This window comes from Notechis scutatus, chromosome 7, assembly GCF_049901735.1.
Source record: "Notechis scutatus isolate UNSWTSFEM ecotype Mainland chromosome 7, rNotScu1.2, whole genome shotgun sequence".
In the NCBI taxonomy this organism is placed as follows: domain Eukaryota; kingdom Metazoa; phylum Chordata; class Lepidosauria; order Squamata; family Elapidae; genus Notechis; species Notechis scutatus.
This window is the reverse complement of record NC_142015.1, coordinates 28,027,238-28,042,305: the sequence shown is the minus strand read 5'-3', so window position 1 is coordinate 28,042,305 and position 15,068 is coordinate 28,027,238. Positions and strand designations below refer to the sequence as shown.

General features: G+C 46.4%; 1 protein-coding gene across 5 annotated transcripts in view; it reads right to left on the bottom strand.

The window, feature by feature from the left end:
* Positions 1–15,068, bottom strand: part of DSCAML1 (DS cell adhesion molecule like 1) — a 90,453-nt gene that overhangs the window by 65,179 nt on the left and 10,206 nt on the right. For all 5 annotated transcript variants that reach the window (XM_087970237.1, XM_087970233.1, XM_087970235.1 and 2 more), the window contains exon 3: positions 13,241–13,387. In XM_087970237.1, coding sequence (XP_087826363.1) covers positions 13,241–13,387 — 147 coding nt within the window. The remainder of the gene's footprint in view (positions 1–13,240; positions 13,388–15,068) is intronic.

Here is a 15,068-nt window from a genome sequence, read left to right as displayed (position 1 = left end):
ATAAAGATCAAGCATATTTTTTTCTGGAGACATAGTATCTTATCTGAAGTTTAAGAGAAATGCAAGAATATTGATTAAAAACATGGCTTCATCACAGAGATAAAAATTGCTGGAGTCTAAGACTGCTGTGCTATTGAGTAAATGTTGGAGTTAGCACTCAATCTTGAAAATGGCTCCCTTTGACCAAAACTAAAGCAATATAGATCTGAAGGCTTCAGAGATTGGCTAATAGACAACAATAAATATTAAAACAGATTCTAGCCAAGGTCCTCATGATGGTTTGAAAACCAGGTATCCTGGTTTTGGCCACTTCCTCCCCAAATATCACCTTCAGGGGGTTCAGCATAAGACAAGCCCCCAAACACTCAACAATTTGATGATTGTAAGGAAGAGCAAGCAAATACCAAACGGAATAGCAGAATATGAACTATCTAAACATTTAGAAAGTACTCTCACACACACAAAAGACACAGTGGCTATGGAAAGCAGAAAACGTATTTCTTTTGCAGGTGACCCTGAGCAGCGTGCAAAGATTACCAGCATGAAAACTACAAACCTACAACCCTGGTGCCCAAGGATAAAATAATCTCTCCCCACCCCCCACCCCGCCCCCGTCTCAAGGAGATATCAACAGCAGCAGAACTTACCCAAATCTCTGGCCCAAATGTTTGGGGAAACGGTCAAAATCCCTCCAAATTACTTTCTCCTCTTTCGAAGTTACCACTAGACTATTTTCTTTTCTTACCTTTCAACTTTCTCTGATCTACTGAAAATATATTTAATCAAGTAAATCACTGCAAAGACTTTCTCCGATTTGCTGGAATGCATCAGTTGCTACAAAACTTGCCTCCTAAATATCTCTGCCCTGCCATTCTGCCTCTCTCCAGAAGCTGCTTTTCAGATGCATCCTAAAAAGAACAAATAGCTATTCCACCACTGATCATACAATGTCCAAGAAGTCCAAACAACACTGAATAGAACTGCAATCTCTCAGCCACCTCAAGCTTCTCCAAACCTGTGAGTTGCACCAGAGCCCCCCCGACCCCTTTGTGCAACTGGAAATCCCCTCATGGTCACTCAGAGCAAGCCCCTCACAGCCACCACAGGCTCCAAATTGTGTATCCTAGGACCAAGAGCTACCTAATCCGAACACAGAAAAGCCCTCCTTGTTTCACAGCCGGAGACACAGCAGACTAGATGGAGGCATTAGAATCACTATTCCTTCTCTGCAGGATCAACAATGAACTGGGGCAAGGGGAATAGGAGAGAGAAGCTGGCAGGTCAGGACTTAGTGGCCACATGGAAACAGCTATCCATAGTTTTAAGGAAATGCCTTGTAACAACATGAGCAAGGAGGAAGCCCTTTCTCACAGGAAGGCAAATCTAGGCATGAATTGCAGTCCTAATCCTTCCCAGCCAGAGAATAGGCTCCATATTTCACTGCTTAGCAGGAACACAACAAGGCTCATTTCAGCAACATCCTTTGGAGACAAGAAATGGAGGGCTGGAGGGCAGAGCAGAGGATTCCGAGGGCTCTGAGAACCATTTCAGGAATGCTGCGGGAGGGGTTGATGCACCCAAATGCTGCGCACATAGAGCGACAGGTGCTCAGCCTAGGAACAGGGGTTCTACCCTCATCCCCACATCCTGGCTGTTGTCTGTAACAGGCAATCCTGCCAAGCAGAGGCCATCTCCACTCCTCCAGATGCCAGATGGTGTCACCACTGCTATCCATGCTGGCATGTTTGCACAGCTCCTCCTCCTCCCAACACAAAGGCCTACAGCAACCCAGTAGGAGCAGCTCAGAGCAAGTGCTCTACTTCCAGCTGTAGTTAGTATTAGAAGCATTTGTTCTGTCCATGCAGATGGTGGCAAGGAAAATGGCCGAACTTCCGATACTCGATGAGAGGGAGGTCCATTTTCAGTGGCCTCTTCAAGAGCCACAGGCTTGTTGTAAAACTGAAGATTACTCTCTTTTGAAACAAGCTGTTGGCCATCGAAACATGGTAACACCCTGAATAAGAAGGTGGATAGACTTCAGAGGAAAAAGTGTGTGTGTAGGTTGGGGGGGGGGGGTATCAAGAATTCCCTGGTGTTTGGAGCTGCCTTTCCTCCAAAAAGCATCTCTCTGAAGCACTTAGACTTTTTTTTTCCTTGTTCAATCATGTCCAATTCTTGGGAGACTGCCTAGAGTTTCTCAACAAGCGGCTTGCCGTTGCCTCCTTCCTAGGACTGATAGAAAGTGATCAGTCCAAGGACCCTCATGATCAGATACTTGATAAGAAACTCCTGTGTTGATGCCCAACAGCCCAAAACATTTCATGCCAAGCAAGGGAACAGAGCAGAGGACAAAATGGCTGACATCCACCACCTGCCTGAGGCAGTGCTTTTTGTACTCCAAACATCTCAACTGGCCATGAGCTTCTAAATATCACGCTGCTACTTTGGGCGATGTCCTGCTTGCACCTGTCCTCATCCTGCCCACCCCCCATGGCCTGGTGGCCCCCGTCTTGGCCTTGTCACCAGCTCTAGAGGGATACAGGCCTAGGTTTTCCTTAGCCAAACTCTCCCCTTTTCCAACACTACCCAAAGGTGCACCCAAGGTACAAAAAAGCAATGAGGGTTTACCAGACGCGCCCTTGGAGGGCTGACCCAGAATAGGACAGAGGCAGAAGAGGGGGTGATAACAAGGGCAGCAACCCTCTTCTTGGTCTTGTTTTCTGCCAATTGGGTGGAGCGGGGAAAGGTTAACTGACCAATCATGGGAAGAAGTCAGGTCAGCAGAGCAAGCCGTGGGGCTCAGACACGGATCAGCCCTCCACAAGCCGCATCTTCTGATCCAAGGCAAGGCAAGGGCTCCGGATCCAGAGTGGGCACCCCGTCTAGCACCCTTCTAGCCTCGACACTGAATGCGACACACCTCCACTCAGCTGCCACTGACTCACCAAACCTACTTTCTCTGAAGGCATTCTACTCCCTTAGAGGGTGAATGAGCAGTCATCCCAACTGCTCTGATTAATGTCCTAAGTTAGGGAAATGTACAGAACGGTTTGCAGACTAAGTTGTTTCTGCAGCCTTTGGGTGGCAAGATCAAACTCTAAAAAACAGGCCGGGCTAGGACAAAAGGAAAGCCTAGTTTAAGATTTCATGCTGACACAAAATGAAGACAATATGTATTCCGTATTTCCTCCGTCTGCCATGCTAAGCGTGTTAGAGCCTGCCTGCATAGCTTGTGGCCCTCTTGCTCTGGGTCACCGCTCTCCCTTCTCTGGCAGAAGAGGGCAACTGGCTTGAAGGAGCAGCTCCCCTTCCCCTTCTTCCCTGTTCCCTCCTCTCTCTCTCTCAGGAGAAGAGGGTGGCCCAACAACCCAGGCCAGTAAGGAGCCACGTTTGGGGGAAAGGGTGAGGTTCCCTCCAGAAGAATACAAGAACGGAAGGAATCAGGGATCAGCCCAAGAGCAGCGACCTTCCCCTTCTCTCCCTCCAGGGTGGAGAGAACACACTGTTGGATCAGCTGCATCCCCCTGGTGTGTGGGGAGGTTGTGTTCTGAAACCAAAAGGAAATAGGGCTCTCCTTGTCCTAAACAGAGAGGAGATGGAGATGCAAACAAGACAACCCTCTCTCTTTGGGGAAGAACGGGCTTGCAGCCCACACATCTGTTCCCCCTACAAAATGAAAGACTTGGAGAGAAGGAATAAAGCCCAGCCTGTTTCAGGAAGCGGGGGGGGGGAGCCAACATCCCTCCGCTTCTGTCACTGCATACATTATGCAGTCATCTTTGCGCTGCGGGTGGGGTGGAGACATGCAACTGTCACCCATCCAAGTTCAGCACCTGCTCTTCCCTACAAGAACCTAACCTCTTCACACACGTAAGAATAGCACAATGCTGGGCTTGCCGGGAAGGCTCCCTTTCCATTGTGAAATGGGTCCCCTTCTTTCCACCAGCGCCAGCTGCAGGGCTGGAGAAGTGTGTGACATTGGAGGAGAGTCCCTTCCTCAGCTTCAAAAGGACAAACCAATTTGAGCAAGCAGAAACACTGGATGGATACAACCATCTTCATGTCAATTGCCAACACAGATGGGCCTCCCAACCAGGATCTTTCTTATTCCTGGCAATGTTTGCTTCGGCTGCAAGAACTGTGAAAAAAGGACCTTTGTGGTGTAAATTCAATATATTTCTTCCCTACAATGGAATCAGAGCATTCTCAACTTTCCCTGGGAGGAGACCAGTTTTGGCAGGGAACTGTTTTCTGCAGTTCTACTGAAGGATGCTGCAGCCAAGAGGCACAAGATAATCTTATACTGTCCTATAAAAGAAGGCACGGAAGACCGATGGAGCATTCACTCTGAGGACAGCCAAGGCCCTGGCATTAAGGTGGGCGGGTGGTGGGGTGAGGTTATTCTGAATCTTGTGGACCAGTTGATCCACCTGGAGATTATGGTGAGATAGGCTTTGGACTCCAACTGGGCTTTTAAACTAACTAGAAGATTATTCAAGTCTGAATTCTCCCATTCTGTTTGGGTGAATCCTCTAAATTGGAGCTGGTGCAATCAAAGGGAATTGCTAGGAGCCCCATAGATGCAATCCCAGAGATCAGCACTATTTCATCAAATCTGGGACTGAGGCACCATTTGCCAAGATCTAGCTTCTGGAAGCCAAAACACTCTGATGCCTTTTTGTGGCTCCTCCAGTAAGATCTGCCATGAGAGAGGGTACTGTTTCCTTTGCCCAGTGTGGAAGTTTGTATGCCTCCATCTTTCTCAAGAACTCCTTTGATCTGCTGCTTCCCTCTTTCTTGACATGGCTTTTAATATTCTTGTGGAGTCTGATCTTTTGGAATAATCTAGAATGTGTTCAGATCTTACCATGCTGAATGCAGTTTCAGGGTGTTTCTGCTGCCTTTGGCTTCCATCCATGGTATCTGCAGTGAAATGGATCTAGTGCAAGGTCATGTGCACGTGAACTTGATTAGGACAACCACCACTTGAATGATTCCATTTGCTGCTCCTTTGAGAGGGAAAATGAACTACTACTGATATCCAAGAGGGCACCAAGATGCTGTAGGTCATGTGACAATTGGAGGATGCTGTTGGACTGATTGAAGTATGATGGTGGATCCCTGAGGAATTTCCTGGAAGGAAGTTGTAGGTAGGTACCCTGTAAGCCCACCGAGCCCCAGACAATTGTTTTCTGGAAGAGTCCATATGGTTTTCAGAGTTTTCTTCCACGACTGATAGTATTTGATTGCATGGTGCATGCATTTGAGATCCAAGGTAGCATGTCATTCCTCGTCTTTCTTGAATTATTAGGGAGCCCTGGTGGCACAGTGGTTGGAATACAGTAAAGCAGGCAAACTCTGCTAGTGTCAGGAGTTCAATCCTGCCAGCTGAAGGCTGACTCAGCCTTCCATCCTTTCAAAGTCGGTAAAATGAGGAGGATGATTGTTGGGGGCAACAAAGGTAGGGTGGAGGGCACACACAGCCCTCCACCCTACCCGTCCTCTGCAGGTCAGAGTCCATGTGTTGTGGTTTGCTGGCAGCCGGTGCAGATGGCAGCGGAATCGGACAGTGGGGAAGAAAGGGGACCAGTCAGGGAGTCTGGAGAGGACTTGGATGAGGGTCCTGCGTCCAATGAAGGGATGGGGCCAGGACCATCTGGGAGTGGGGTTCTGCCTCCGGAGCCTTCAGAGTCTGGCAGCAGCGAAGCAGAGGACCCAGGGGAGCCTATTCCCAGTGCGCGTGTGCACAGAGCTGCTAGAAGGCGAGAGCAGCTGAAACAGAAGGGGCGACTCGGGAGTAAGGCTGGGAGGTGATTGCCCCTTTCATAAGAGATAAAAGTCAGACTTCAATAACGAAAGCTTTGCAGGAAGCAAAGTAGTTCGATAGATTCCGAGTCCTCCTTGAAGCTCTGTGTACTCTGGTTGGTTTTTTCTGGTACTTCGGTTGGTTTCTGTTATAATTAATTGAATACTTCTGGTTTTGGCAATATTCCACAGCACTGAAAGGCGTGTGCTTATCTTGGGGAACTGTTTATAATTAGTTCTGGCTGGGAATGAAATAGGTTTGCAATAAAATAGGTTTTGCTTTTAAAACAAGTTTGATATTCATTCCGGTTGATGAAGCCTGGGCCAGAACACCATGTGGCTAACAACCCCAGCTTCTGATGGCCGTTCTGCCTTTCCACACAGCCCCCCCTCCTCTTTGTGGGAAGGAGACCCCAGGAAACTTGCCTTGGCACTTAAAGCCTGAGCCACAAAGGGATGTTCCTCCGTCCTGCCCCACCAAGGAGCCCGAGGTGAATACAGAGGGACTTGGAGACCATCTAGCTACTCGGGAGACCAAGGAAGAGAAACAGCGCCCTCTGTGGAGCTGGCCGATGTTCTCACAGCACTTATAACTTCAAATCACCATATCTTTGTTCTTGCCTGGTACTTTGCTGAATTATTCAGCATCTGGCCAGAAAATCCTAGAAAATATGATCCACCCCATGAAGCACTGATACAAAAAAACAACAACAAACTGGTGACTTGGGGAATTATAAAGATGTTGAGAGTTCTCAAACTCATTGGAACTACCTTCTTACCAGTGGGCCCGGGATCTATCAGGGCCTTTTCTCTCCTTCCCCAATCCCTTTCCTGCTACCTAACCCTAACCCATTCAGAAGGCAGGGAGATGAGTAAAAGCCCCTTCCTCCCCAGGGGCTGGCTCTCACTCTGGGGAGCAGAGATACCTAAGGCAGCCAGAGTTAATTGCCAATTAAATTTCAGGAAGCAGGACCTACTGATGGGGGAGGACCTACTGATGGGGGATGCAGCAGTTGGGCACTGCCATGTAAGGGGGAGCTTTAAGCAGAGCACACATAGGAATGAGAAGGAGGAGGAGGAGGAACTCAAGGGCTTAGCTGAGGGGAAGTTTTAAATCTCTCTGGGCCTTTGGAAAAACTTATGGCTGCTCTCTCTATATGTATATATATTTATATATATATATATATATATATATATATATATATATATATATATATATATATATATACACACACACACACATACAGTACATACAATGCATACATACATACATACATACATACATACGTGTGTGTGAATGATTAAGGCACACTTGACAAATTAATTGTATTTCAAACACATCAGTAGGTGACATGTTGCGCCCCCCTCACAAGAAAGGGCAGGATGATGACACACCAAGGCCCCTGCAGAAGCATTCCTTCTTTTGCTGCTTCATTTGAAATCTTCATCTCCATCTGATCTGAATATCTAAATCTGAATTATCACAGTAAAAGAGACATGGTGTTCACACTTTTTTTTTATCTTGTTGCCATGGTGATTAGATAAAATTCACACGAAGACTGTGGCGGGGGTGGGTGGGGTGGAATTATTGCAGACAGACTCTCATCCTGTTGTTGAGGTTGGTGCCAGGGATGCCGTGCTTTTGACCCCTCTCAACTGGCGCTTTAAGCATCGGGAAGGGGCTGGTCAACAGCGGGGAGAAAAAAGCCGGCAGGGTCCCCAGGTGCACGAGCGAGCGGCTTTGCTGCAAAGCCCCTGTGGGGTTTCTTGGATGCATCAGACACAGGCAGGAATTCCCAAGGAGACACGGAATATATTCAAATGAGGACGGATCATTATTTCACATTTCACAGCACAGGCCCCACCGAGGAGCTCGGAAATGGGTTTTTTTGCACGCATGTCAAGACCTGCATCGTTTGGCTGGCTTGAGGGGAATGAAAAGCTGAAGGTTTTGCCCAAGCAAAGGACTCACTCAATAGGGCTGAAATGCTTTCATCCGGAACCTGGGCTTGGATTTGGGGAAGGGAATTATGCCGGCCAACAGTGGCCCCGCTGAACGCTCCCACCTCCCCCACTACAGATCCAGGAGATGAGCTCAATCCCACCCACCCACCCGCTGCCCCCCTTAGGAACCTGCTCAGGAAACCTCCTGGAAAGGGATTGATCTTTGCGTTCCCCTCAAGCAATCAAAAGGGACACCTGAGGAGGGAATCCTTGCAGGTGGCGAGACTTCCTTAGTCGGATGCAATTCTTCTGCCCCAAACAGTGAACTCCCAGGTGAGGGTGGGAAGGGACAGAGGGACAGGGCTGCATCCACACAGTGACACACAACCATGGCCGCTAATAACAGGGACCTCTCTGGGCAGCAACGGAGAGCCAGGAAAGAGCACACTGGTTTCATCCCAGTCCTGCTCATGCCTTCCCTCCAGAGAAGAGACTTGCCATGGCAGTATGCCATGGGGGGGAGGGGGGCCTGGGGAGGGGCGACCCCCAGAGGATGCTACCCCTCGGAGAAGAGGCGGCTCCTGGAGCAAAGACAGGGCCGGGGGACCTATGCCCAGCCCATGAATTCCTTGGGTCAGGCCACGAGGCAGGAGGGGGCATTGTTTGAGACCTCTGGGCACACTCTGTGGAGGCTGGCAGCCAAACTATGATGCAGAGGCTTGGCTCAGACAGCGGAATATGAATGTGGGTGCTACAGCCATAAATATCGCCGGCAGCCTTAATTTGGTGTAGCTTCATGCTGAATCTCCAGGAGTTCATTACATTTGGAGAGGAAATAAACAACTTCTAAAAATATAATTTTGTGAAATTCCCAGATTATTAAAGGCTAAAATGTAACCTGTAAAAGAGCATCCTAAAAAGTATTACAATGCCACCAAGTCAGCTCCAGGATGTCCCACAAGCTGACCCCTGCTAGGAGTGAGGCTTAGAGGGTGAGGTGGGGAGGGTTAGGATGGGAAAAGAAGGGCAGGGCAGACCAAGGGACTCAGAGCAGGGCCACCGGCCCCCTCTACGTTCACTGTCCTGGACAGGGAGCCTCCTGCCCTCCTCCAACCAAGCAGACTCCCAGGCAAAGGGCTGGGAGGGCATAGCCAGCTTCCTCCCAGTCCACCCTGGTGGGACAGAGGCCTGGGTTGCCACAGAGTGCCCTGTAACCCCTGTGACCCCAAAGGGGGTCACCACAGAAAATGGTTATCTCCCAGTCAATTACCAACTGCGGCCTCTCAGCCCTGCTTCAGAGGGGGGGCCCTCTCAACTCAGAGTGATCTGCCTGTATCAGCTTTAAATGATCATGGGATGAACAGTACATTTTTCAGGATACCTATGAAGCTCTGGGACAGCTGAGGACATACATTTCCAAAACAGCCAGTTTCAAAATTCAAAGGGGGGGAATTAGGAATTCACCCCAGAGGAACTGCCGGCAGTACAAAGAAGCTTCTCACTGCCCCCTCCCAGCTGAAAAAAAAACGGCCTCCCTTGGGAAACTGAGCCTTATTCTCCAAGATTCCTCCTAAGGCTTCGGAAGAGGTACAACATTACTTTAGCTGAGTCTACCTGTCTCCAAAGAACAGATTCAACAGAAAGGATACAAAGGTCTAAAGGAGGAGAAAAAAAGGAGGAGAAAGGAAGACGTGGTTGGCATCGGAGGTTTTCCAGTCTCTGGGATATCTGCATTTGCTTCTTCCTCACACTAGGCAAAATGTGATCTGTGTTTCATTGTCTCACCTCTACTCCAGAACATGTGGCCAGGCCAATTTTGGTGCTTAAAATGAAATTTTGCAGAAGGATTTCCAGTACATTATTCCAGATTTTCTGAATTGTGTCATATTTCCAATTAGAGCCCCAGTAGATCCAGATGCCTGTCCAGCCACAGAGCTGTGGCTATTCAGGGATGGCCGCAAGCCCCATTTTTAGTCCCACGACCTTTCCTTAAACTCCTGCATCTGTAACAAGGACTTCTTGGCAAGAGGAGTCAGAACTCAAGGCGAGACTGATCTTGACAGGAGCACCAGCAAAGTAAATAGGTTTTCAAAAACCTATAATTTCTCTGCAACCCTTGACTTGACTAAACACACATTTTTAGACAGAAGCACAGTGAGATAGGCATTAAGCAAAAATGAGGCAGACTAATAATGGTTCATGTATAGGATAACCTTCTATAAGGGAATTTATCTTTGATTTCAGGGTAAATTTCAGCATTGCCAAGTTAACCAAATAATACAACCAACAATTTAACAAGCAAGGGGGAGATGAAGAAGCTACTGCAGCCACAGCAGCCCGGAACTGATGAAGAACAGGCAACTGGGGGCATTAAAATATTGGCTTTGAAAACAGGCCATCGGTTTACCTCACAGTGGATGCATCTGAGAAGCTCAAGAAACAAGCCAGGCAGCCTGGAACAGTTGGCAAAGGTAATGACACTTAAAGGAACAAAGGAGAGCTCCAAGGGGCAGCGAACCTTTTGATCCCTGAACCTCATCAACAGAGACCCTGGGGGGGGGGGGAGGACTTTTATGCTGCAAAAGCTGACCACTTCTCAAATGAGGCAATTTGCTTCTGCAATAAGATATACCAAGGGGTGGCCAGAAGCCTCCAGCTGTGGGATGCCAGAGAGCGGGGACTGCAGCACCAAGCCTGCCCTTTATAAAAACGTATGGGCAAGTCAAAGGTTGGACAAGAGCATCACCATAAATCTCAGGCAATGATGATGTCAAGACCAGATTATAATGTGAAAGTCTTCTTTTTTCAACCGTGGCAAAATCTTTTGAAGAGCAACAAGAAGAAACTTTGGAACCTGGATAAGACTGCTAAAGTGTTGCAGGTCAACTATCAGATGTAACCCCCGCCCCATTTTTCTTGTTGAAATCTATCAAACAGCAAATGCAACCCTAAGTCCTTCTGTACCAGAGATAAGTTCCTTGTGTGTCTAATCACACTTGGCCACATAAAGTATTCAATTCAATTCAGTTCAACCTTTAAAATCCACGAGTCAACAATAATCGCTTCCTGGCCAGCCTAGTTTTAGAGGTGGAAGGGCTCAAAGGTACAGGTGAATTGAAGGTGCAGCACTAGAGGACCTGCCAAAGTTTCTCACAAGACATGGTGTGGGAGTGTTATGTGACATGATGGCAGCGAGACAGAAGCTCATCGTCTCCTTTTCTAAGGGCGCAAGCAGCACATGAGACAAATGGAAACAACCCACTGCCAGTTACCATCATCAGTATTAAGAGTTAGGATTAAATACGGTACCAGTTATCTTCTGGACCCAATCCGTGACATCGGCAGCCCTCCAATTAAAAAGACTCCAGTTCAAGAGCAAAGCTGTGGATGTCAGCCTCCAATATCAGGCTTCAGAAGTTAAACAAGTGAGATGTTTCAGAGAACACACCTACTAGTGATCTGGGATTAAGCCAGCCATGTGTTTGGCAGCCATGCTCTGTTACCTGGCAAGATGACAAGCCTCAGGAAAAGAATTATTAGCCAGTTCATTTTTCACTCTTTAGCAGGTCACTTTTCCCCCAAAAAATTGCTTAAATGGGTGGATAGTTAACAATACAATAGGAAATATTAATATCCAATAATTGGATATTAATAATAATATATTGTGTCTTTCTCAATTTCCATTTGCTTTCTAAATATGAATTATAATTGACAGAATTATGTTCCACCAATAGCCCCAAAGTCTTGCCAGGTACCACAAGGGGCCCTAATGTGAAAACTGTTTCCCTCTTCAGGTCCCCTCCAATATACAGCACAAGTACTTGCTCAATGGCAGACTTGCTCAAGTCTCTGCCACAAAGCAATCACCTTTGCGGGATTTTTTTCCAAAGAAAGCAAGGTCTACACACACACACAAGCTGTATCTCCAGAAGGAACAGCAACATAGTCAAGAAAGACTTGGACAATTTCTTCCTACCCATCAACCTGGAGTTGGAATTTCCCCACTAGATTATACAGGAAAATGTCTTGGTTCTAGAGGCCAGCTTTCTGAAGCACCTCAGCAACCAAGTACATTCCATCCACTTCACCCATGCCTCCAAGTTACCCCAGCCACAGCATCTAAAAACCAGGACACCAGGATCAGAAGACCAGTAGGGCCTATACAGAATTTCTTCAAAAGGGACAACCTTTATCCTACAGACCAAACAGAAAATGCTCCAGGCAAGCACAACTCACAAATCAATGAGCTATTTATTGTTTCCCCTTTATTTTTATCATGCAGTTTGTACACTGGAAAGGTCAAATAGAGGGGTGAGATACATGACTTTCTTCCTCTTCCAGGCCTATTCAAACTCTTACAGTCTTTGCAAAACTGAAGGGCATGAAATCTTCTCTTGGATGGAAGATTCACCGCAGGGCCTTGTAGAGTTTTGCCCTCAAATTCACTCAAGACAGTTTCAAGAAAGCCACCCATCTATGGTGGATTCCATTTAAATGTATTTCCAAGTCGAGCACAAACTTTGATTCTGTATATAGCTGATCCTTTTTTAACGACCACATGTTCAGCGACCACTGAAGTTGCAACAGTACTAAGCAAGTGGTACTTAGAACTGGTCCTCCAAGTTCTGGCCACTACAGCATCCCTGTGGTCACAAGGTTGCAATTCCTGGCACTCAGTGACCCACTTGCAATGTGACATTGCAGTGTCCCAGGGGTGTGATGCCTCCGACAAGCGAAGCCAATGTGGAAGCTGCCAGGAGACACAAATCAGGACCATGGGACATCACCCGCTTAATGACGGCACAGGATCTGCTTAAGGAAGGCAGCCAGAAGTGCCATCCCTATGAGGCATCGTCACTGACATAGCACTTTATAATTGCATCACTTAGCGATGGAAATTTCAATCCTAATTACTGCCATTTGCTGAGGACTACCTTTAGCTCCCATTGCAACTGATCTCAATTGCCTTCTCTCTTGACATGAACAAAAAAACAGCTTCACATTTTCTCTTTTAAATTTCATGCAGGAATGGCTATTTCCCCAATCTTTGAATGCAAAGCTTGTAAATGTGACATACACATGACATATTATCACACAGGCTATATAAAAGAAAAATCATTCAAATATATATGACACAAATTTGAAAGATAAACGCTTTGGGTATACATGGCCACATGTCCTACCAAAGTTTAAGCAAGGAGATACAACAAAACAGGTCTGAATAATGCCAGAGCAAACTAAACTTGTATTAACATCCTAAGTCAGAGACACTGGGTGAAAAACTTGTTAGAAGCTTGGCAAACCACTTGAAGCAAAAAAGCTTCTCAAAGAGATCTACTATTAAGGAAAACCTAGCCAAAGTTTGTGACCAGCCTGATTAGATTGTACTTTTAAGCAATGACTTTTGGAAACACACCCAAAAGTAGACCTGCAAGAGACCCCTAGAAATACCAAGCAATAGAAGGGGGAACACTGCCATTGCCCCTCTTACCAGAGGTGATAGAAACTGTATCTTTCTCCCAGGATACAACATTAACATATTCTTGCACTGAAGAAGGAATGAGGCACTTAAAAACAGCCACGTTTCCACGCATTGATCTTTGATCCTCCACTCGAACTGTGTAAGGTTCCCTGAACACTGGAAAGAAAAACAATAGGTGAGCAGACAGATTAGCAACTTGTGTATTTCACCCAAAATTAATGTCACACTTTCCCACATCTCTTCACCCTACAGGATGAACATCAAAGAATGCCCCAGACCATAGCTTCACTAATTGGGATAAGACTGCAATTTATATATGTGTTATTTTATCCTGATCTGCTGGTTTTCCAGCTTCAAAAACAGGAGAAGACAAAGATGGGAGAGTAGAAAATGCAGTACATGTCTCATCCTAAGCTGAAGGTTAACCGAAGATGTTCTTAACCTGAAAATTTGTTGCAGGTTACAGATTTATCTTCAGCGCAACTGATTGCTATGGGTGGCTTTTAACTGAGATTCTTAAAAATGAATTTCTGCATTAAAACAATTCAATGGAAAACTTATTAAAGCCAGTGTGAAATGAAAGAACAGATTAAAGAAACAAGCCTCTTCTGGGGACCAGAGGCAAGTGCCAAATAAGCCTCTCTGAGGATGGCATTTCACTGTTGATGCTACCTCCTCCCAGGAAACTCCTGCTAGTCTCTCTTGGTAGCCAAGCCCAGAGGTTCAGAGGAACACAATCATACTGATCTTTAGAGGTCAGACTGGCTGTGAGTTAAGACTAGAGTGGAACTGCAGGGGCCTGGGCACCTGACAAAGAAGGAAAGAAGAGGCTGCTTTTGAAAACTTCCAGAACTTCATAGAACCAGAGACCTAGAAGGCATCTCAGAGGTCGTCTAGTCAAGCCTTCTCTTCGGTGTAAAATCCACCAGAGCTTCTCCAATAGATGATTATCCAGACTTACATTCCAAGGCCAGCATTAGCCAAGGGGGGAGTTGTACTTTAGGACTCTTTCCTCTCTTGGTTCCATCTTGCCTGTCCTTCATTCCTTGCCCTTTCCCCAACCTCAAAATACCAGATGTCCTCCCCATTGAATAATATAATTCTTTATAAGTAGACACCCTGTTTTAGCTTTCCTGATAAATTGGATATAGGATATTTAGATAAAACTCTTAAAGGTAGACCTAATAGGAGTTACAGGGCTTAACATGCCCCCAAGATTGCTTTAATGTACAAAGAATGATTATAGTATGAAATTTGTTCTTATAGATCAAACAAACCATGCCATCAAGCAAAACAAAAATGTTAAAGCATTTCTCTTCATATCCCTTCCTTTACTTCGTCATGATTTGGATTTGTTCCATCTTATGGAGAACTTCATTGGAGCAGAGGTGAATCTCCTCTTTGATTTTCTATTGTCCCTCAGCAATTACCCTCTCTTTCCTAGGAAGTTCTCCCACTATCCTCTCCGAGGAGGAGATGGCCACTCCACGTCCAGTTTGAGAAGTCCACAAGCTGGACATGAGTGCCCAGCCCATCCTCGTGCACGGCTCCTTGCTGTTGCTGTTCCTTATCAGCTCAGAATTCAGACAAGAGCATAAAATGGTTTTCCTGACACTTGCCACACTCAAGGCAGCAAGCTTCGTTTTAAAATACACCATGTCAGTGAATGTCAGTTCTTTTGCCTCTTTCAGTCAAAAGGTGACTGGATTTTCTTTGTTTTTGCTTGAAGAGGTTTTGCTTGGGTGAGAAGCGAAATGTCTTCAAGCAAAAGCAAAGAAAGTCCAGTTACTCTTTGAAAAAGCACCTTTGTTTATCTCAGACAACTCCACTGGGTTCA